At 31.3% G+C, this 26,005-nt stretch overlaps 2 protein-coding genes across 8 annotated transcripts in view; one reads left to right on the plus strand and one right to left on the minus strand.

Annotated features, from left to right (window-relative positions):
* Positions 1 to 7,465, minus strand: part of LOC114329271 (uncharacterized) — a 57,202-nt gene extending 49,737 nt beyond the window's left edge. For 3 of the 5 annotated variants that reach the window (XM_050656811.1, XM_050656807.1, XM_028278312.2), the window contains exon 1: positions 7,283 to 7,465. In XM_050656811.1, coding sequence (XP_050512768.1) covers positions 7,283 to 7,337 — 55 coding nt within the window. In that variant the 5' untranslated portion in view covers positions 7,338 to 7,465. The remainder of the gene's footprint in view (positions 1 to 7,282) is intronic. The other 2 variants (XM_050656816.1, XM_050656822.1) reach the window with 2 other exon arrangements.
* The window catches only part of LOC114329273 (homeobox protein DBX1-B), a 306,498-nt gene that overhangs the window by 185,021 nt on the left and 95,472 nt on the right, over positions 1 to 26,005 (plus strand). The window lies entirely within an intron of this gene.

Below are 26,005 nucleotides of genomic sequence, written 5' to 3' on the forward strand. Positions count from 1 at the left end.
AAAAATAGACGCAATGTCTTATAAAAGTGTATACATAATTAAATCCAAAGGATGGATATATTTCCTATGGATATGTCCTTAGGGCAACATGTGACTCCCACACGTGGTACGTGGGTTGCTAGGTAATAATTAATTAGGTCATTACGTTGAAAGAGATGAAAGACAACTCTATACTATACTAAGGCCATATCCATAGGAATTATATCCATCCTTTGGATTTAATTATGTATACACTTTTATAAGACACATAGTCTATTTTTAAAAGGTTTTAACCTTAGTATTTTTGGGTGGCTCAGCATGTTTTTGTAACACTGATGATGCTCTTGTTACAGAGAGAAAACGTTTTGTTTTTATATTTGTAATTGTAATTTCTAATTGTTTTTAAATTAATATACCTTTTACCAAGACGAATTTTTTATTAAATTTACTTGTAATTAATGGTATACAGCCAGCTAGAGGAAGTTCTTCCTTGTGGATAAAAGGTACCCTTCCTCACTCCCAGAATTAATTTTTTTTCATTTTTTAAGTTCTATGTGATTAATAAATAAGACTCAGCGTAGTTTTAATCCACCAACCCCTTCCTCCATCATCAAAAACTTCATTTTTCGTTTTTATTTTTTTTAGGTGGGATGCAATAAATTTTTAAATTTCAAAAAATTCATAGATTGAGGCTTTTACAAAACATGCCTATTTTTTATAGATCTGTAGGTTGAGCGTACATAACCTCAAAAAAATTTTTTTTTTGGAAAAATATCTTTAACTTTTTTTTGGAGGGGCTGGAGGTCTAATTTTTTTCAATTTCGTGTATTTTATCAAACACTATGTTTGTAATTTTTTTTCAGATTTTTCCGTAAGATTCGCCACCTTCAAAAATCCGAAAAACTGTTTTTTTATGAGATTTTTGGGGGTTTTAACGTGTTTCTCCCATTATTAAATGTTTTAAAGGACTCAGTAACTTCAACTTACATATAGTCTATAAAAATCATTGATTTGATCTACTTTTAAGTCTATAAACTAGGAAAGATCCCCAAATACCCCATAAAAAACAGATTTTTGGATTTTTGAAGGTGGTAAACCTTACAGAAAAATTTGAAAAAAAAATTAAAAACATACTGTTTGATAAAATGTACAAAATAGGAAAAAAACTGGAACTTCAGCCTTCTCCAAAAAAAGTTTTTTTCTAAAAAAATAATAAAATTTTTTTTGACATTATGTACACTTAACCTACGGATCTATAAAAAATAGACATGTTTTGTAAAAGCCTCACCAATGAATTTTTTGAAATTATTCAAATTAATTGCATCTCACCTAAAAAAAAAATAAAAACGAAAATTGAAGTTTTTGATGGTGGGGGAAGGGGGTGGTGAGTTAAAATTACACTGAGTCTTATTTTTGAATCACATAGAACTTAACCTTTCGTTACTCGCGCCAACTTTTTGTGATCGGATACTCGCGCACGGTGCAGGAGACCGGGTCCAAAAATATGGGTCAGCAGTGTTTTAAAATTATTTTTTTTGCAAAATTGTGTACGATTAAATTATTTAATGAATATATGATCATATAATTTTGTAGATATGCGTTTGTGTTCACATTATATTACTTTAATCAAAAATTTAATAATTTTCATTGTTATCCATTTATATGTATATACAAAAACTTTGGAAGTGAAAAAAAATTGAATATGGTTAAATTTGTTTACTAAGAACTTTAGATCTTAATTCAATACACAAAAAAATTAAAAATAAAGAGTAATTGTAGTAACAAAAAAAGTTATAAAAATTAATTAACGTTTTTAAAACATGAAATACACAATGGTGTCACATTAATTGGAACAATGGTGTTCCAAACACAGATATTTTGAGCATATTTGGCACTAAAACTTTGTTTTTCTATTTTTCTTCCAATCACAAACAGCACAGCGATCTGAAGTTCCTGGTGTTACGACTGGTACTTGTTCTGTTGGTAAACCACATATCTCCCTAAACATCATTCTGATGGTTCTGGGTAAATTATATATATATATATATATATATATATATATATATATATATATATATAAATATAAATAAACTAATCTATAAACATTGAAAATAAGGAAAAGATCTTAAATTACCTTACTAATTAAAAATATCGATGTGTGATCCAAACACAAAAATTGGTGCACAAATACTCGCACACGGTGTACGGGACCGTGTTGCGTAATAACAAAAGGACAGTACTATTTTTTACACTGCGAACTGACTTTACCCACAGTTGATTGACCACTGAAGAGGAATACGAAGTAGCCATTCAAAATCCTCAATACAAGCAGAGTTACAGGAATTTATTTACAGGCCCGGTCTCCCACACCGTGTGCGAGTAACGGAGGGTTAAACAAATTAAAAAAATTTAATTCTGGGATTGAGGAACGGTACCTTTTAATTTATTTATCCCGTTCATAAGTAGAAACTTTGATGCGCCACTATCGCCGCCACTATAAAAATTGACCGCACAGTGTTCATACGTTTTCTTTAAAGTTCTGCTATTTAAGTTATAGGGTCTTATCGTGCCTAAAATGATGAGCTTTCACCTACACCGGCTTTAACTCTATAAGGTTCAATCTAGGACTCATTTTGAACTGTTAGCATATGTGGCAATAAATGAAATGATAATTTGAAAGGATATATTAAAGTTTTGTACGATATTTAATGGAAATTAACCACAATTTTTATTTAAGCATGCTTTAGATTGCCACTTTAGGTAAACTTTTTATATATTTAGAAGTAGAAATCAAATCATTATAAATATTTTAGTGAAACTTCCATTAAACAACTCCCTTAAATTCTCCCACGAACAACTTCTAATTATTTCAATATTTCGTTTGCTCATCATATTTCCTTTCATTATTAGGCGTAGACTTGCGCATATGGTCCCCCTTATTATATAAACAAAGTACTTCACTATCTGTTTTTTCTGTTATTTCTTTCTGTTTAATACAATAAAAACGTGAATATACAACCGTGCGAATATTTAGTCCAACTTGTATTGAAATATACCTCAGAAACAAGATCAGACACCAAGAATAACCGAAAAAGCGCCACTAGATAGAACAAAGAGTATTGAGATTAGAGACCTATGCAGAATACAACATTAATGGAAGAGTACAAGAAAAAAATGGTAAAAAGAATGGTAGAGAATAGAGTAGATAAAATATCCTGGGATAAATTTGCTAGCTGGAGTAAGAAGCATAGGTTGTTCATGGAAAAGATGGACGATATTCCACTTGGGTAGGAGGCCAGGTCAAAGCAAAACAACAAATTTGCCAATATAAAGGTCGAATGGGAAGAACAAGAGTGTAGTCTTAAAAATACTTGAACAAACTGAGATGCACGATAATCAGTTCTGATTTTTTTAAAGTAGCGTTTTTGTTTTTATAATTTAAGAAAGATATTAAAGAAAGAGAATACTTCGGTTGAAAACATAATATTTACCTACACCTAGTCCATTCACCGAGCTTTGGAGTCTTTTGACAGAATCATTATCCGAAATACACAACAGAAATTTCATATTATTCTTTAATTTTATACAACAAGAAAGAGAGATTCAAAAACAACTAAGAGAATATGCAAATGAACAGAGACAAAAGGGTAATGTTGTAAAAATTAAATACCAGAAGATCATTATAAATGATAAAATATGGAAATGGAATATGGAAACTGACACAATAGAAAAAGAGAGCCACAGAGCTAATTCAAAAAACTAATAAAAGCAGAGGCGGACAAAATTATGACAAATTCGGCAATGTGAAAGGAAAAAGAAATGGAACTGAAAGTTATAGATAAAAAAGGAGAGGTATGGAGAACAGCGACATGAAATGTTAGAGGAATAAGTGGAAAAGTGTTAAAATTAGTAGAAACCATTAGCAACACAAACTCTGCTGCAATAGCGATCACTGAGACAAATAAAGGGAGCTGAGACACAAATAATAGGAGATGGAAATCTATTAATATACAGTGGTGTAAAGGAAACTGAACGGGCCAGAACAGGAGTAGCCTGTTTGATACCCAAAGATAAAGTAAAAGGCATAAGAAATTGGGAGTTCATCAATGAGAGACTGTTGAAAGTATCAATGAATTGTAGTAAAAGCGATATTATAACTTTGATTGCAATATACGCACCTGGAGAAAGTGACAAAGCTAACGGCAAAAGTCAATTTTGAGAACAACTACAGCAGACAGTAGAAGATTATGAAGGAACACTGATAATATTGGGAGACTTCAACGCTAGAGTGGGAAGCGAAAAAATGAAATGGTAAGGAGCTATAGGTAGGCACGGAGAACACACAATTAATAAAAACGGGAAAAGATTGCTAGAGTTTTGTATTGATAATGACTTAGTTATAGCCAACACTTTCTTTGAGCATAAAGAGATACACAAGATAAAAAGAGCAATGCCCCAGCGAAATGAAAAGTCAATAATAGACTTCATAATTGTTCCTCGAGAAATAAGTTAAAGATGTCAGAGTGAAAAGAAGCTATAGGATAGGTAGTGACCATTATCTACTAGAAGGAGTATTAAAGAATAACAACAAAGTCGAGGACCGTAAGCAGATACAAAACAAAAACTATAGCGGAAGAATAAGAACCTATAAGCTGAGAAACTTGCAAAAAAGAAATGAGTAGATAGAGAAAACGGAAAAACAGTTTGCAAGGATTGAAAAGAGAAGACAAAGTAGATATGTGGAAGAAAATGGATCAGATTTAAGGCAATACTATTAGAAAGAGCAGGGCAAGTTTGCGGGTATACTATACCAGAACAAATAATCATAAAAAGCAGACAAGCTGGTGGAACAACGATATTAAAAAAGAAGTCAGAGAAAAGAAAAGGCTATGGAAAATGTACATATAAAAAAGATATCAAGAGGCATACGATAAATACAAGGAATAACGCAACAAAGTTAAAGTAAGGATAAAACAAGAAAAGCAGAATGCCTGAGAAGAATTTGGAAGAACTATGGAAGAAAATAGTACCCAAAATACAAAATTATTTTATAGAGTAATAAAGAATATGAGGAGTACAACGGAAATTAAACTACAGCAGATAAGAGATAGAAACGGAAATATACTAACTGATGATGAGCCCATTATAGAAAGGTGGAGAGAATATTTCAAGGAACTTTTAAACAATGAAAATACAACAGCAGAGAATCGCACACAGATAGCAGACGAGACATATGAAAGAGGGCAAGAAGACGTTCATGAAACTAAAATAAAGATGGAAGAAGTTTAAAATGCACTAGAAAAACTAAAAGTTGGTAAAGCAGCAGAGATCGACAGAATAGATGATGAATTATTGAAATATCTTGGACAACAGGGTAAACAAGAATTACATGACCTACTAAATTTAGCGTGGACAAACAAAAAAATCACAGAGGATTGGAACATTTCAATAATACTGCCTATACACAAAAAGGGAAACACTAAAGAGTGCAGTAATTATAGGTTATAGGGTATATTACTTCTCTGCCCAGCGTTGAAAATCTACGAAATCATTCTAGAAAAGAAACTACGAGAAATAGTTGAGCCTCGACTGGCAGATATACAAAGTGGATTTAAATTTAGACCATCACACAGCGTACAAGATCATATATTTACATTACAGCAAATTACTGAAAAAACACTGTTAAAAACGATACATTCTACCTGGCGTTTTAAGATATGAAAAAGGCGTTTGATATGGTCAATAGAAAAGGAATATGGAAAACCCTGATAAACAAGGAAGTAGATGAAGAACTTGTAAGTGTAATAAAGAGTTTGTATGTAAACACAAAAAACCCGGTCAGGACAAGTAACTTAATCTCAGGCGAATTTTCGAACAACGACGGGGTTAGACAAGGTGGAGTGCTGAGCCCACTGTTATTTGTTTCTGTTATGGATGAAGTTGTTAAAAAGTGTTGGAAACGAACTAAAAAATGCACTATAGGGTATAGAAATTTACAGCAAATAAAAATTGAAGCCTGTGCATTTGCTTATGACATTGTATTAGTTGCAAGAACTGAAAAAGGTCTCGCAGATAACATAAGAATCTGGGCGGAAGAACTAAAAAAACTACAACTTAATAATAAATATGGAGAAAACTAAAGTAATGACAATAGCCGACAAAAAAGCAACTGTAAATATTGAAATCGAAGGGCAAAAAATCGAGTAAGTAGACCTCTTTAAGTGTTTGGGACTAATGTTAAACAACAAAGGTACACAAAAAGATGAAATTGGAAACAGAATAAAATTGGCAACGAGCACTTATTATTCGAGGTATAAAAATTTTCTAAACAAAAAAGAAATATCGAGAAAAACCAAAATGACAGTATATAAAACCGTATATATGCCAACTACAATATATGGGACAGAAAACTAAGTACTTAATGACAGACAAAGAAAAAGATTACAAGCTACAGATATGAGATAGGTACTTAAGAAAAGTGGTGAGAGCAAGAAGATTAGACAAAAGAAGAAACGAAGAAATAAGACATGAATTACAGGTAAAATCGCTCAACGAAAAAGTTGAGGAAAAGAAGTTAAAATGGGCTGGACACATGATAAGAATGAGTGTTGACAGACAATTAAAAAGGACATGGGAGGCCAAAGCAGTGGGTAAAACCAAAGGGGCAGACCAAGGAAAAGCTGGAACACTAGTGTGAACGAAATACTTAAGAAAAGAGGAATATCGTGGCAGGAAGCAAAAGTTTTAGCAGCAGATAAGAAGAAGTGGCGTAAATTTGTAGAGAGTATTATATAAAGGAGGAATCCTCGACACCTAATGGTAGGAGAGGCAATCGATTATGTATGTATGTTATACAACCGTGAAAAAAAATTAAATTAATATAAGTACTTAAATTATTATTTTTATAATAATTAATCTTTACAATTTTCTTAATAAAAATTATAAATGTGTACCCTACTTTTAGAAATAACGCTAATAATGTTGAATGATAAAAGATATCACACACTGACGTATATGATTTGCAATATGGCTTAAATGGTAACCATCTTCAATGTAAAAACCACAACAAATTATTATTTTTATCGATGATTCTAATTGGTCTTAATTCTAGTTAGTACGTAGAGTAGGTACTCATTGGGAAAGAAAAATAAAAAAAATATTATTGAAAGTGTTGGAAAAATTAATTCAAAAGAAAATTAAGTCCAAAACTTATTACTTCGATTTTAATACAATTTTGGTTAAATCTAGAAATAAATGTATATAGCCGCAATATTTCGAATTCAAAATACCATTTAAAACTTACCAGCTGAGACGAAAAGGGCAAGGCCCAAAAGTAAGACAACTTTAGCGGCAAGCATTGTTGTTTAGTTTTTTTCAAAATGAAAATAAACAAATTTAGATCTGTATTTATACCAAAAAATGTATCGATTTGACTCTGTGATAACAAACCTCACGTAGGCTAAGTCGTAATCATGATTACTTATTACCAATTATATTCAAAGTGATCGATTGAAGTGGCACTTCAAACGGTCCAATTGGTAGATGAATTACCGACAATGACGCAACTCTAACTCTCAGCATACCACAAAAATTCACCTCTGATACTGATTCAAATCTTGACTGGATCATCGAAAAAAATGAATCTTTTTCAACAGTATAATAATAAATAATATTATTTTGTCTAGAAATTGTCCATGGATTAGACCTATTGGGGATACCACACAAAAAACGCGCCTCCAGACTCTACCTCATAGGTGGCTGGGAAAGGGTCAAAAATACCTTAATAGTCGCATAAGAATATTAAAATCATAATAAATAAAGATATAGATAGAAAAGTAAGCCCAAGGTTTTGTTTTTATGGTATTCCTATGAGAATTCGAGAATCTGGTCAAGTTTGGAGCGCTGTAAAACCTATATAAATAAAATTAAACAAATTTATAGTGGAAATTGTTCGTTGAAAAATCCGCTATAAAATCGCTATGATGTTATTCCCGCCGTTTATTATGGCCGCTTCAGCTCTAAATGATTATATCGAAATTTGCCCTCTTATTTTCAAACCCAAAAATTAGATGTTTAAAAATATTTTACGCATTTATTTACATCAGAACATGAAAATATAACTCTTTAGGAGGAGATTGGATGTTACAACAACTCTCTACGATTTTTCTTCAAAAAGTTATAGCCTTCGACATTTCACCTCTTAGGATAAACAATTTATAATATCTAAGCAACAAATTCGTTAATCCGGCCTTGCAATTTTTTATGTTTGGAATTGAAAGACCTTCATTTAAAGCTTTAAAAAATAAAAAAAATTATTTGTACAATAAATAACGCAATTGTAAAAAACGGCCATTTTGGATATTTCGCATGCTGTTTTGCATTAACCAATAAACGAAATTAAACTTACCATAGCTCAAATTGTAGGTTTTTAAATTTACTACAACTTTCTATCATAAAGTTTTTCTCTAAAATCAATATCCTAAGCTGCAAAATTAAAAATCTTTAAAAATTGCAAATTTAACAAATGAAAATCGCAATTAATAAAAAAGCTGAGAATATTTTTGGTCACATTTTAGTAGAAGTTATTCCTGGCATCGTCCTTTACAACACCTGATAGGTTTCAAAAATTCCTGAATTATATCACGTTTTTTCACCCACAGCCTGGGGTAATTGGGATTTTTAAATTTTAATAAATATACCAATTACATAGAAGTGGTTTTTTTACTTCATGTTAGAGTTCTAAATATTAGTTTATTGCATCTTTTATAATTATTTTAAGGCCATATTAAAATATCTACACGCGTGTGGAAAAGTAAAACGCGTGCGGAAAAGTAAAATGCGTGCAGAAAAGTGAAACTTTCTAAACTAAGACGCGTGCGCGAAAGTAGACATTTTTGCACGCTCGTAGAACAAAGATTTTATTAGCTTATGAGTTTTAGAGGTAACGCTGTTGAGTTTTTTTTATTTTTAACGATTTCTGAGTTCTTGGTATCACTAAAAATTCAAAAAAGTTAAATTATTTGTAACAAAAGGGTGAAAACCAACATATTTATTATTGTTAAACAAAAAATGATCATAAACCAAATATATTTCGAGAGCTTTACCTCACGAAATGTCCAAAGAAAATCTATTTAAAATTTTAGGTGGATCGGCCAAGTAGTTTTTGAGTTACAATGTCCACCGCTTTTGAAAGAGCAGTTTTTACAAAAACTGGTTTAAAGTTTTGGCAACTTTTATTTTCAATTTCATTTTGTCTGTCAAATCGTAAAGTGATGCACAGCGGAATATGTTTTTGAATCGCGAAGTAATCTACAAAAGAGAAGGGGGAACAGCTGTTGAATATTTCCCACTACGCTTAAGTGTGCTGGCGCGAAACCGCGGCAAAGCGAGTCAAAGGTAGTAGTAGGGGAGGAAAGTATGCTAAATATGCAGTCAATCGAGCGCTTTGGGAACCTATTGGGTTGTGAAGAGTAGGTTCTAAAACCAAAAAAAGTTAAGTAAACTTTTCCACTTTAGTGGGGACTTTCCATTTTTAATTTAATTTTCCATTTCTAACTATCGTTTTTCCGATTATAGCGCCATCATCATCATCATTCTCTTTGCCTTATCCCTATGCGTGGTCGGCTTCCCTAATTGCATTTCTCCACACAATTCTATCTTGGGTCATATCAATGTTAATCCCTTTTACCAACATATCCTGCCTTATCGCCTCCCCCCAGGTCTTCTTTGGTCTTCCTCTCCTACTCCTTCCAGGAATCTGCACTTCAGCTATTCTTCGTATTGGGTGATTAACGTCTCGACGTTGAACATGACCAAACCATCTTAACCTATGCTCTCTCATTTTGGCATCAATTGGTGCCACACCTAGACTTCCCCTAATATACTCATTTCTAATTTTATCCTTCTTTGTCACTCCACTCATCCATCTAAGTTTATAACTCCACTCATACTGATTATAGCGCCATTTATCCATAACTCGAAAAAATGTTTCAAATAAAAGTTACTTATATTTTACGTAAGGGATCCGAATCTGCAATAAAAAATGGGGGCTCCTATTTAAATTTTTAAAGGAACCCCCCATCCACCTCCGTGGGGGGGTCGTGTTTGGTGCCATTCGATAGATTTTTCAAACATATTGAAAAAGTGTATTTTTAAGTTTTTCGATCTGATATTCATTTCGCGAAATATCGCCGGATTCGTATTTAAAATTTTAAATTAACCCACCACCCCTCACCGTGGGGAGTCGTGTTTGATATCATTCGATAAATCTTTGAATTTTTAGTTTTTAGATCTATCGTTCAGTTCGCGAAATATTCGTTTATTCTTGTAAAACTTTGTGACTCACCCATTTCCTTACGCCCAGCTCAAATCGTCAGATTTTTGAAATATACACTGTTTTACATTCGAGTTTTTCTAAGGATGGATTTTTTTTCGGCCCCCCCCTTAACGAACGTCCCTGTGTTTAGAGCCAATAGATGGTAGAGGTACATTTACAGGGTACCAGGTTTCTCCGCGCTCGAGTTACTGCAAAAATCCCCGCTTGGGCTCCCCTACCATAGGGATATTCAACATGCTGTGTCCGTGGTAATTTTACTCCGATCAATCTGAAATTGTCAGGCAGCATTTTTGTAGTTATGCACTTTCATTTAAAATAATAAAAATTGAACATTTCAAACCATACCCCAAACATCAATTTTATTATATTATTGGTTTTTTACTGCAAAATTCTACAAACTATCGATTAAGTATCTAAAGCTTCTTCTTCTTCTTCAGATGCAAATCCACTAATGGATGTTAGTGCTCACATTTTCCATTAACTCTCTGTTTCTTGGAATGTGTATCAGATATTGTATGTCGTTAATCCCTGTCCATTGCCTTATGTTCCGGAGCAAGGACATTTTCTTGCGTCCTATTCCTCTCTTGCCTTCAATTTTACCCTCGATTATAAGTTGAAGAAACTGGTATATTTCGTTTTACATGATGCGACCCAGATAATCCGTTTTCCTCTTCTTGATGGTTTCGAAAAGTTGGCGTTCTTGGTTGGTTGGTACATTTGTGACTTTCGCCGTACATGGTTTTTTAGGATACGGCTATACAGAAACATTTCGAAGGCTTCTAATCTGTTTATATCCCTTGTTTTGAGTGTACAGTGAATAGCCCTCTACGCCATATAGCAGCACCGACGCGACGTTGCGTAGCACTTAGTAAACCTTAGTCTCAGTTGAAGATCGAACTCAGTTAAAAACTTAGTCTAAAGCACTTCAGTCGAAAGCAACCGATCTTTCAAATACCTTCATATCGCTCACTGAGTTCTATAGTGGCACATTTTCAGAAAATGGTGTTTTGTAATAACCACTACTTAAAAATCACGAAATTTCACTTTATAATTGAACGAAACCGGCATAACGGTAGCTTGCATAGAATCTCCTAGATAGAGTTGTACCACGTGCATATTTCCCTTCATTTCGCTTGAGCGGCAGCACTATACCGTCACATATTTAATATGCCGTTGACATTAGATGTGTTTGTGTTGCTTCTACGTGGAATACTGGCACATTTTAATAAAACTAATGTTATGCCACTTTATAATTTTATAATTTTTATAACATAACCTTCAATAAAAATATCTTTGTTGTGTCGGTATAGAATTTACTTTAATTCAAATACTTCACTTTATGCCATGAAAGAAGTAAGTTGTGCCAGTATAGGTTTACTTTCTCTTATATTTCACTTAGAATGTAAGAAGAAGAAAACTGTAAGAAGTGGATATAAAACCGAATTAAACGCCTCCAAACCTCTGGACAATCTTACCAAATGTACAACAGGAAGATAGACGTTTCAGGCAGATCAGTTAAAGATCTGTGTGACATCACAAAATGCAGGCAAACATGTACCGGAAATGCACAGAAGAAGAGAGACGAGCGTTTTTAAGTTATACTGGGATTTGGGAGACATTTCCAAGCAGCTAAATTAAACTATATTATAATTTATAATGGCATTGATGGAACAGGTTAATATAGCAAAGATTGGTGGAAGAACCAATAACAATGCTTTTTATTTTGTTAAACAATGTACAAAAGTAAGGGTGTGCAAAGTTTTTTTTACTTCGACTTTATGTATTACTTTAGGTCTTTAGGAAGAAGTCTTTATGAAGTGATGATTCAATACTGAAAGTCGAAAAGGATAATCATAGCATTTTCTGTATAAAACTTCCTTTGACAAATTTTATTTTAAAATTGTGAACTTATTCAAAGAAATACGAACCATAAATCCTAGCGATGTATTCTTTTTTAAAGACATTGAAATTAAAAGAGTCTATCAAAATAAAATTCCAATGTCTAAAAATTTAATGTATCCTATTCGATGCAATGCAATTAATAAAAGTCACAGTGAATTTTACATCAACTTTCCACGTTTTTATTCTTGTTTCTATAAACAAGGTTTTTCTATAACTGATAATCATTTAAAAATTATTTTTTAGTTATTATTAGTAAGAAAAATATGGTTGTGTTCATATAGTATATCTTTAGTGCTAATAAAAACATGATTCAAAAATAAAAACGTTTATTTTATGAACTCTTTATGCTACTACTTACGACCGACCATCTTTGCGCCAAAACACTATAAAACTTGAATTCAATACTGGCTAATTTATATCAAAGTTCTCGAAATTCATATAATGGAAAAAAATGTAATATCTAACCATTCATTGACAAGTATTTGGTTTCTTCTGTCGACCTCTTATCCATAAATTGTAATTTTGAATGGTAGTTTATGATGTCATGAAACTTCATGCTCAATTATCTCTGATTTGTTTAGCAGCATTAAAAAGGTATCGACATAAATAATTGAAACCAAAAAGAAAGCAAATAATGTATCAGAAAAATGGTTCATCTGAAAATCTGCGCTTTCTTCAATTCGCCAAAGGAAGTTGAAACGCCATTTTGATGAACTTTGTGAAGCATGAGCATTTTCAAGATCCGGAGAAAATTTGTTCAACGTGAACCGATTTTATCGAGTATTGAACATAATGAATAAAATTGTTTCGAATGTAAGTGTTGTGCAACTTGTTACTTTGCAAACTTTAAATAATACTCGATTTTCTACGACCGTTTAATAACATGCTCATTATTTACTATTTTTGAATAGTTAATAACACCCATTACTTTACCCGTACTTTACGTTTACATTTTAAACTTGTATTAGAGAAAGCCATGAGGTCGGCCGAAATAAGGACAGAACTGCTATCGGTTCAAGGTCCCAAGTTATTACTAGCTTACGCAGATGACATTGATCTCGTAGGAGACTCCATCCTATCCACAAAAGCCATTTTCAACAATGTGGAAGGAGCAACAAGCGAAGCAGGGCTGAGGATTAATGAAGAGAAGACGAAATATATGTGTATAAATAGAACGACACGAAGAGACAGGATAGGACAAAATGTGACGGTCAACACCTTCAATTTCGAAAGAGTACAACGTTTTAAGTATCTGGGGGCCGTAATCACAATTGACAACGATGTTACTGAAGAAATAAAAGACAGAATCCAATCAGCAAATCGCTGTCTATTCGCATTGGATAAGCTTATAAAATCAAATTACGTTAATCAAGAAGTACATGCATGTTTTATCGATTTTGGAAAAGCGTTTGACAGAGTACGCCACGATAGGCTAAGAGACATTCTTGAGAGAAAAGACAGATAATAAAGATCTGCGAATAATTCTCAACTTATATTGGAATCAGAAAGCTAACATCGAAATAGAAAACGAGATATCAAAAGCAATAGAAATACGTAGAGGAGTAAGACAGGGATGCATTTTGTCACCACTGCTATTTAATGTATATAGTGAAAGCATCTGTCAGGAAGCCCTTTTGCAAGCAAATGAAGGAATCGTAATCAATGGAGAGGTTCTAAATAATATTCGATACGCAGACGACACTGTACTAGTTGCAAGAACAGTAGAAGAATTACAGCGACTACTTACAAACATAAATATTACTTGCAACAATTATGGCATAAACATTAATATCAAAAAAACCAAGTATATGGTCTTCAGTAAAATCATGACACAACCAGCACATATTAGTATAAACGGCATTCAAATTGAAAAAGTATCAAGTTATAAATACTTGGGAACTTTAATAAACGAAACTAGAGACCAAAACAATGAAATAAAAAGACGTATCGAAATTGCCAGGGCCACCTTCATAAAGATGAGAAAATTCTTCTGCAACAGAGATATAAGCATCCCTCTACGATTAAGAATGCTAAGTGGCTACGTATTTAACTCGCTATTATACGGTGTAGAGGCCTGGACTCTCAAACAGAACAACATAAAAAATATTGAAAGTTTCGAGATGTGGTGCTACCGTCGAATGCTGAAGATAAGTTGGGTTGAAAGAATCACAAATCTTGAAGTAATACGAAGGATAGGAAGAGACCCAGAAATTTTATTAACGATAAAACGAAGAAAACTCGAGTATTTGGGTCACCTGATGAGAGGTCATAAATACGCATTACTTCAAAATATAATGCAAGGAAAAATAGAAGGAAAACGGAATCCAGGCCGTAGAAGAATGTCGTGGATGCGGAATTTGAGAGAGTGGTTTGGCTGCACCACTAATGAACTTTTTAGGTCAGCTGTAAACAAAGTCAGGGTAGCCTTGATGATTTCCAATCTCCGATAGGAGTGGCACAAAAAGAAGAAGATAAAATCAAAAAATCTTACAAGAAGTTCCCAAGATCAAAATTTATAAATTAATCGTCAGACCAGTACTAACATATGGATGCGAAACGTGAACCATGACCAAATCAAACGAAGAAAAGCTCAGACGTTTTGAATGAAAAATACTTAGAAAATTTTTCGTACCTCACCACGACATTAACACAAACCAGTATAGGATCAGAACCAACATCGAATTAAAAGCACTTTACAATGACACCGATATTGTCCAAGAAATTAAATCACAGCGACTAAGATGGGCAGGCTACGTGCACAGACTTCATAACGAAAGACTTGTAAAACTGGTATGGGAGGAGATTCCTCCAAGACCACTTGGATGTCCCAGAATGCGATGGAGAGATAACATCCAAGCATATCTCCGGAAAATGAACATTCCATTTGACCCTAGGTTGATGGAAGACCGAAGAAATTGGAAAAAAGTTGTACAGTCAGCCAGGACCCACCCAGGGTTGTAGCGCTACGTGATGATGATGATAATTACTTTACCCGTGAGTAATAGTTCATTAGTCACGGGCTGAAGTTAGGTTCAAGTGGTTCATGTTGCTTTTAATATATTAGTCGTATTTAAACTGAAAATAATAGTTATTTTTGTACCAAGTCAGTAAAGTGACTCTTTATCGAACGAGTCTGATATTACGAGAAGAGCGAGCGTAGCGAGCTAGGCGAGTAACAGACGAGTTCGATAAGCAGTCTTTACTGACGTGGTGCATACACAATTTTATCGCCAACATATATTTTTTAAATTTAATGTCGTCTGAACCACTGGGGTTATAACGACAACAATGGAAAATGCATATTAAAAATAAAAAGGGATTGTAATATTAAGTAAATACATATGTACTAACAAATAGTATACCTGAAAAATTTGTGATACAATTAAACGTCTTTTATTCCTATTTCCGTTAAAAACTATATGATATTGTTGATATTTGTATTGTCTCTAAGAAGCTCAGATATGTCCCTGGGAAGGTTGAGTTTACTTTTCGTTTGCTGGTATATTTGACAATCGGTTAAGATATGTTTTATTGATATAAAATAATATTTCCCAACATAATTTGATATTGGTTTTAATACTTACTTGCAATTTACAATTTAAGACCTTTTTAAATTTTTGACGTCATAATAATTTCATTACAGTGATGACAGATAACTTGCAAGATGGCCGCTTTCGATTTTTAATCGATAGTTATCAATATTGAATAATTACTAAATCGGTAAAGTTTTATTTCGGCGGGTGTAATTTCCTCACCAAAATAATCTTTTACCTGCGTTTATAAGGGTATGTCATAATCCCACAGGTATTTTCCTCACCAAGACCAAAATGGTTATTTCAGGTAGATTTTACTAAAAGGCATTCAATTGCATTATTTATCTACTATTAAATTACAGTAGGTACCTATAATTATAATAATTGATTAATTAATTATAGTATTTTATTTTTAGTCACAATTGGAATTTTGACAAAAATGGAATGTTTAATAGAAAGTGAAAGCGGTAAACCTTATTGTATTGGTATTATATTGTAACTGGTATTGGTATTTGAAAATTTTATTTTTTATAAAGTGAAAGTTTTAAAAAGTAAAGAAGTATTCTGGAGGATAAAACAACTTGTAGTGCGAAATTTTTTCCTATTGGTGCAACTTTTACAATATCTAGAAGTAGCCGACAACATAATCATGAACCAGATTGTCAGAAGTTAGATCGAAAAATTGTTTATAACTATTGTAAACGTTAAGCCAAAGAGAATTGAAAAACCAGCAAAAATTATACGCCAAGTACTTGCAGCTAATTTGTCTGAAACGATTACTACGATTGTTGTCAGTTACATAAGAAAAAATATATAATTATCGACGAAAAATGATGCCTGGTCGACTTCCTTCCAATATTGATGAGGTTCAAGAATTTGTGACGGGGTGTGCTCAAAAAACAACCAAGAAAGAAAATTTTCTCTTTATAAACTGTGTCAAAAGTAGGATAATTGTATTTAGTTGTGAAACAAATATAAGACTTTTAGCCACATTGAATTTTATTATATGGATGGCACATTGCAATTATTCATTATTCATGGGCTAATTAATGGGCATTATATTTCTTTATTATACTGTTTACTGCCAAACAAAAAAACAGAAATTTACAACAATATTTTTTATTTGTTAAAATCAGAAATTTTTAAAGCTCTCAAAATTGAGTTTAATGCTAGTAAATTTTTGAAGATTTAAAAAAATAATGCAATTATTGAAATTTGTCCGAACACTGAAATACATGGTTGTAAATTTTACCTACACTAAGCTTGGTATAGAAATGTCTTGGTCTCTTGATTTAATATCAGAATATAAAAATGATTCTGAAAGAGGCAAGTGGCTCAAACATACTTTTGGCCTTACATATAAAACCAGAAGACGTATCAGATTGTTTTGTGTTTGATTTAATGTCATGCAAACCAGGAAAGGGGGCGTTCAAGTATTACGTAACGCACCTTGGGGGGAGGGGGTCTTGCATAACGTTACGGCGCGTTACATGGGGGAGGGGGGTCAAAAATCTTCAAAAACTGCGTTACGTAATACTTGAACGCCCCCAAATGAAATTTAAGATAGATTATGTTGATTATTTCGTTTAAACTTATATAGACGAAAATGCCATATTCTCCCCATATTTGTGGACAGAGGCAAATTCTTTTGTTATTCGTATTACGAATGCTTGCGAATCTTTTCATTCGCATTTTAATTTATCGTTTTGTAACACGCATCCATCCATATATATTTTCTTTGAAAAAATTAAAGAATTTCAGGTAGATACGTATGTTAAAATTTAAAGTTTGCATATTGCAAAACCTATCAAATATAAACAAGTTAAACTGAAATTGAAAAATATAGTAAATTTATTAATAAGATATCAGTCTAAACAAATGACTAGAATGGATTTTGTAAAGTGCCTGTCTTATTATAGTAAATATTAAATAATAAATTATACGTCTTGCATATTATCTTTAAAATAAACTATTATTATAATGTAAGGAAATTAATGTCTTGTATTCGGATTTCGGATGCGTTCATAATAGACATTCTTAAATTAAACCTATATTTTTATTTTATTACCTGAGTGAGTTGGTGAGGAAAATACCTACCGGATTAATAGGAACCTTTAAATTTGGTGAGGAAAATACCTGTCGGATTATATGTTTTTACTGGTTGGTGAGGAATTTACCTCCGCCCTTTTAATTTATTTTATATGAATATAATTACAAAATACTACAGAATTTCGCTTTTTGACATAAATTTAATTGATAATAAGTCCACTCAAATACTCGCCATTCGGTTACTACCATCGACCACTTACATTCAATCTCGGTTTATTTGATTAATCGCGGCAGGTAAAGTAAAATTCTTCTTTCGGTACAATAAAGTGTTACTTTACTGCCGCAAATGAGGGCAAATGCGTACAATAATGAATGACTTTAGTGATGGTCGGCGATAAAATTTTTTAAAGTTATTTATTTAATACAATTATTGTAATTTATATCAATAATTAACTTAGAAACATTATTAAAGGATTTTTAATTGTAACAATGGGTCAGTACCTATTATACCTATTAGTAACAAAAATGCAGGTCATAAATTTAATCACATATTTTGGGACCAAAAATAATTCGATTGAACCTAACTTACCTTAGTACCAATGTGCACGTAAAAAAAGTTACAGACCTTTTAAGTTACAAAATGAAAATCGATTTTTTCGAATGTATCGAAAACCATTGGAGATTTTTTATTGAAAATGGACATGTGGCATTCTTATGGCAGTCGCATCTTAAGAAAAAAATATAGTGAAATTTGGACACCCCACAAAAAATTTATGGGGGTATTGTTCCTTTAAATCCCCCCAAACTTTTGTGTACGTTCCAATCAAATTATTATTGTAGTACCATTAGTTAAGCACAATCTTTTTAAAACTTTTTTTGCCTCCTAGTACTTTTTCGAAAAGTCAGTTTTTATCGAGATATTTCGAATTTTTGTCAAATCCACTACATATTTGTATATTGCTAAGTACGATTATGGAGACTTTGTAATAATATGAACATTTATTTGTGATTTACATTTTTAGGGATATTTTGAACCATATTAAAAAAGAAGTCACATCTCGATAAAAGGTGCCTTTTCGAAAAAATACAAAGAGGCAAAAAAGTTTTAAAAATACTGTGTTTAACTAATGGTACCGCAGTAATATTTTAATTAGAACGTACACAAACATTTGGGGGGTTTAAAAGAACACAACCCCCATAAAATTTTTATGTAAACATATTGAAAAATAAGCCTCAACTCGATAAAAACTGCCCTATCGAAAAAATACTAAGAGGCAGAAAAGTTTTAATAATATTGAATTTAACTAATGGTAGTACAATAATAATTTAATTGAGACGTACACAAAAGTTTGGGGTTTAAAGGAACAAAATCCCCATAAAATTTTGATGGGGTGCACAAATTTCACTATAATTTTTTTTAATTGTTCCTGCCATAAGAATGCCACAGGTCCAATTTTAATAAAAAATCGCCAATAGTTTTCGATATATTCGAAAAAATCGATTTTCATTGTGTAACTTCAAAGGGCTGTAACTTTTTTATGTGCATATTTGTACTAAGGTAAGTTAGGTTCATTCGAACTATTTTTGGTCCCAGAATATGTGATTTAATTTATGACCTGTATTTTTGTTACAGCCTGTATTTTTTACGTTTATATCTTGTTTACTAGTTTACTCAAAATTTTGACGTCTATCATTTGTAGTGACAGTGAAGTTAGCGCATTTTGTTTGTGTTAATTAGAATTTATAACTAATATTGTGTTTATTTTATAAAGTTATATTGTGTTAAATATGTTATAACATATTATGTCTCTCTCTCCTATGGCGCTACAGCCCAAGTCCGCCCCTGGCCTCCCCTAGCATCCGCATCCAAGTATCTCTGTCTCTGGCTGCTCTCCTCCAGGTAACATATTATATACAGTTATATTATTATACTATATAAATGTACATTATAACTTTATGAAATACTTCCACGGATAATAGCCACTGCCTATTTATTAGATGCTATGATAGGCCAGGGTAATAAGACAAAAATATACCCTGTTCGTGACACTTCAACAGCCAAAGTACTGAAGCGTTTTTTTGACAGGTAATACCTATAAGTACAAATTGTAACTATTTCCTGCGAATGATCTGGCGGCCATTTTTATTTATAAACAATTTAGTGTCAAAAAACGGCATTTTAAAACCTTTTTATATACTTGGCTTGGTTGGTGTCACGGACTCCGCCAATTTTGTAATCCATTTTAAAAATAGTTCTAAGCTACCTAGGCACCTGAAATTTTCAGAAAAGCTCCGAACTATCTAACAATGCAATATTTAACTGCTATTATACAGGGTGATTAATTATTGGGGTAAAGCTCCGTAGATCCGTTATAGTAATGTATAGCGATAAAACTTAATATCAAAATTGTAGCGAACTTTGAGCTTCACATTAAAAAATTAGTTAGAATGTTACAGGGTGCTCCATAACATAGTGGAAGACCAAACTTTTGTTTTTTTTAAATAGTACACCCTGTATTTTATTTTATATTCGAACTCTTCATAACTTTTCCATTATAAAAATTTAAAGGTTTGGTATGTTATACAGGCTATTTACAAAGTTATAACCAATTTTATATGAAAATCGTAAAAAGTTCAACTCCCTGTATAAATAAAAGTAAGCACAAGGGCAATAGTTTATTGACGTCATATTGTTTTACTTATTGTCAAAATTTTCGTAAATGCTAATTTTCTTTATATTGAATACAGGGTGAGTCAAAGTGCAAGTAAATTATTTTGTCAGTAATTTTAAATAGAACACCCTGTATTTTATATCATCGAAAAGTACCATTAACATACTTTAATTTTTATATACCTAACATTCCCTATGTGTAAATTTATTAGTTTTCGAGATATTTTCATTTTTCAGAGCAAAAATATGAATAATTACGGGTCTAAATCTTTCCACATTTTAAGTAAGCCATGACTGAATTATCTAAAAACTGACAATTTACGATTACTGATTATCAATCTATAATCAAAGTTGGCTACAATTTTTGTTATTAACTTTCATTAATATCTATTACTGTAACGGATCTACGGAGCTTTACCCCAATAACCAATCACACTGTATGGATAAATCGATTTTTTTAAATTTCAAACTATTTTAAAAATGTAACTAATGCAATGATATTTTAAAGTACGTTAATAAATCGATATCTACATAAAACTTGATGGTGGCTCAGTGGCATTAGACTACAGATCGAGAGATCCCGAGTTGGAACCCGGCTGTTGCGTATCTTTTTTTTAACTGTTTTAATAAATAATTAAAAGTTTATATACTAGTGTAATTTTTGGAATCATAATTATTAATAACAAAATACACCTACTAAAAATTCCTATTTTCTAAATTAATTATTCTTTCGAAACATGTTGTGTCCTATAATATACAATAACCCAATTTAAATTATGGGGCTCCAGAGTTTTTTTAATGAAAATTAGCGCTTATTACCAAAATTCGAGAGGTTTAAGGACGAAAACGACAGATTTTTACCAAAGTTTGTTGATAGAAACCTTTGATATTATTGCTTTGACGGAAGTCTGGTTAAGTAATGACATTAATGATTCTGAATTGTTTGACGAAAGGTATGTGGTTTATAGAAACGATAGGGACCTTGCAAGGACGCGCAAGGCAAAAGGCGGAGGTGTTCTGATTGCAGTTCATAAAAAATATAAATCTAAACAAATCTTAGTAAATACTGAATTAGAGGTACTATTCGTTGAATTGGATGTATTTGGAAATAAATTAATTCTTAGTAACGTATATTTGCCCCCCCCCCCCAGTCGAGCAATAACGATTATATAGCTTTTGTTGATCTTTTTTCGTACATAGATAATACAATGAACACATCTATTTTAGTTTTTGGAGACTTTAATTTACCTTGTGTAACCGGTGTTGACTATAAATTTGAAAACAACACTTCTCTCAAATATTTGTCAATTCATGAATTAATTAGTATGTATAACTTTCAGTCTTTCAATAACATTGTGAATGAGGATGTGCGAACCTTAGATCTAATTTTGAGTAATATTGATATTTTAGTTGGTAAAAATAACTATCCATTTACAAATGAGGATAAGAAACATCAAGTTTTGAGTATAGAATTTAACATGATAAAAACAGGAACAATCAATCATCATGAGATGAATAATCTAACTAACCAATTTAATTTTAAAAAAGCCAATTTTCCTATGTTGTGTGATTTATTGAGGAACTGTAGCTGGGATAATTTAGGATGTATAAAAAAAAATTGACATTGCAGTTGACTATTTTTATCATAAAATTTATGAAATATTTGAGGTGTGTGTACCTAGATTTCGAACTAAGAGTAGAATAAACAAATTTCCTGTGTGGTTTACTCCAGACATTATTCGTTTGCAAAGGGAGAAAGAGTTTCATAGGGGTATGCAAAATGTAGCGGTTTATCATGTAACTGAATATAAAAGACTGCGAGCACTTTTAAAAAATAGGATCAGGGAAGCGCATGAGTCATACATACATAATGCCGAAAACAGTATCAATACTAGCCCTAACTTATTTTGGAATTTGGTAAATAGAAACAAGAAAGCGAGTATTGACACTGATTATATAATTAATGGAAACAATGAAATAATTTCTGACAGTAAAACAATATCCCAAGAGTATGCTAATTATTTTAAGTCTATATATGACCATAAATCTTCTACATACGATTTAAATTTTATTAATTCTAGTCACAATAATTCTCATTTGCTCAATTTCACTAAAGTTACAGTGAGTGATATACATAACGCATTTTCAAAATTAAAACCAAAGTTTTCTTCGGGACCTGATGGTATTCCGGGGTATATATTTAAAGCATGTCGCGACTACCTTACATATCCTCTAATAATTATCTTCCAAAAAATAGTAGATAATAATTATTTTCCGAAATTGTTTAAAATGACTAAGGTAACTCCTATCCATAAAAAAGGTTCACGAAATGATTGCAAAAATTACAGACCAATTGCAATTTTGAATTGTATAGCAAAAATTTTTGAACACATCTTACATGAAAAAATGTATGCACATGTACAGAAAATGATATGCCCACAACAATATGGATTTTGTAAAAATAAATCTATTGAAGCTAATTTATTATTATTTACTAATTATATTAATGATGTCATAGTCAACGAGAACCGGGTAGACGTGGTATACACTGATTTCGCCAAAGCCTTCGATAAAGTCAACCATGATATTCTATTAGAAAAATTATTGTACTTTGGGCTAAGCAATTCATTGCTAGAACTTTTTGTAACATACTTGACAGATAGATGGCAATTTGTATCATATAAAGGAGATAAATCGGAGGTTTTCCTGGTGCAATCAGGTATACCACAAGGTTCAAATTTAGAACCGCTATTATTTTTACTGTTTGTGAATGAATTACCTTCTTTAATTACATCTCGGTGCCTTTTATATGCGGATGATTTAAAAATATTTAGAGAAATTAAAGATTTGAATGATTATTTTCAATTACAGTATGATTTAAACGAGATTTATGATTGGTCAATACGTAATAAACTGTATTTTAATTTGAACAAATGTACGATCATGACATATAGTCGTCAGGCAAACCCTAGTTTTTTTTGTGTACAATATGGGAAATTATAACTTACATAGGGTCAATGAAGTGACGGATCTTGGTATTACGTTTGTAAATAATTTAAGTTTCAACTTACATACATGTGCAAAATATTATGTCTCAGTTATACAAAATGATCGGACTTATTGAACGTGACACATATAAATTTCATAATATCGACTCAATTAACGGCTCTTTAATTCATTTGTTAGAAGCAAATTAGAATTTGGGAGTATTGTCTGGAGTACCTTAATAAATAGTGGTCACATGCGCCAAATTGAATCAATTCAAAACAAGTTTATTAAATATTTATTTTACAAAAAGCATAAAATATCGCCAGAATATGATTCGTATCAACCATTAAGAAAAGAATTTAATATAAAAAAATTAGAGCAAAGAAGACTTCAACGTTGTTTAATTTTTCTCTATAAACTATGTAATCACTTATAGACTCGCCTGATCTTTTGGGTCAAATAAAATTTTGTATCACAGAACCCGTCCAAGAAACATATTATTTTTTGTAAATACTTCTAGCCCACTTAATAAAATGTGCCAAATTTACAACGATTTAACAACAACCACTTGTCTGGAATTATTTGGAATAAACTTGCAATTATTTAAACGTCTATTGCATGAATAATATAAAGAGAGGTTTTTTTATTATTATTTTTAACGTTTTTGCTGGTAAACATCTGTCGTTTTTGTCTCTATTACCTCGAATTATTACATTATGTGCATGTTGTACTAAACTGTTGTCATTGTAGATACGGATACATGTAAGTAGGGAAACCTGTTTGTATCTGTTATTAATAAATAAATAACAAAACCGTGATATTATAAAAAGTACTTTTTTATTACAGTGTAATTTTTGGAATTTTAAGCATTTTATATCGCTAAATTATTTTATATTCTCTCCTGTAAATAATAAAAAGGTTTTCTATAAAAAGCTCCTTTTTATAAAAGTGTCATTATTTTCCTTATTTTTTCAAATTAATGGAAAACAGTAACACTTATGGTTTTCTTAGTACAGGCATCTTCGAGAGAAGGGAAAAACTTTAAAATGGCGTATTACAAAGTTTAATACACTCATTTATTGTTAATATAATTGCGAAAAAAGGTCGAAATTTCAAAACAGTTAATTTCTCAATAACTCTTGTAAAAATCAGTGTTCAGCTTTGAAATATTTGTGAAATGAGGGTTCTTTGGTTCTTAATAAGTGACAAAAATTTAAAAACGATTCATTCAATTGTTTAAATTTTATTCTAACTGTTTATCCCAGAGAGCTTTCTTTTGCAATAACATAAGTCAGAAAAAAATAATCTTACAACAATTTTGCAGGTGTCAAATGAAAAAGCATGAAGTAAACCTTCAAGTTAGTTTAAAAAAAAAGTGAATAAAAATGCATTTATTAGTATTAAATAATTATGCAAAAGTATCGTCAATTTTTCCTTATAAACTTTTTGAATAACTTTGTTCAAAAAATCTATTTCTTTACCGTTTTTTAGGTACATAACTATCAAATAACGTTATGTATATGACAATTGATGAAGCAATTATTTAAACGTCTGTTGCATGAATAATATAAAGAGAGGTTTTTTTATTATTATTTTTAACGTTTTTGCTGGTAAACATCTGTCGTTTTTGTCTCTATTACCTCGAATTATTACATTATGTGCATGTTGTACTAAACTGTTGTCATTGTAGATACGGATACATGTAAGTAGGGAAACCTGTTTGTATCTGTTATTAATAAATAAATAACAAAACCGTGATATTATAAAAAGTACTTTTTTATTACAGTGTAATTTTTGGAATTTTAAGCATTTTATATCGCTAAATTATTTTATATTCTCTCCTGTAAATAATAAAAAGGTTTTCTATAAAAAGCTCCTTTTTATAAAAGTGTCATTATTTTCCTTATTTTTTCAAATTAATGGAAAACAGTAACACTTATGGTTTTCTTAGTACAGGCATCTTCGAGAGAAGGGAAAAACTTTAAAATGGCGTATTACAAAGTTTAATACACTCATTTATTGTTAATATAATTGCGAAAAAAGGTCGAAATTTCAAAACAGTTAATTTCTCAATAACTCTTGTAAAAATCAGTGTTCAGCTTTGAAATATTTGTGAAATGAGGATTCTTTGGTTCTTAATAAGTGACAAAAATTTAAAAGCGATTCATTCAATTGTTTAAATTTTATTCTAACTGTTTATCCCAGAGAGCTTTCTTTTGCAATAACATAAGTCAGAAAAAAATAATCTTACAACAATTTTGCAGGTGTCAAATGAAAAAGCATGAACTAAACCTTCAAGTTAGTTTTAAAAAAAAGTGAATAAAAATGCATTTATTAGTATTAAATAATTATGCAAAAGTATCGTCAATTTTTCCTTATAAACTTTTTGAATAACTTTGTTCAAAAAATCTATTTCTTTACCGTTTTTTAGGTACATAACTATCAAATAACGTTATGTATATGACAATTGATGAAGAATTTTAATAAATATTTATATATAATTTATTATATAAAAAAATAAAAAGTTTGTAAGAAAAAATTGAACAT

This window comes from Diabrotica virgifera, chromosome 1 (genome assembly GCF_917563875.1).
Source record: "Diabrotica virgifera virgifera chromosome 1, PGI_DIABVI_V3a".
Classification (NCBI taxonomy): Eukaryota; Metazoa; Arthropoda; class Insecta; order Coleoptera; family Chrysomelidae; genus Diabrotica; species Diabrotica virgifera.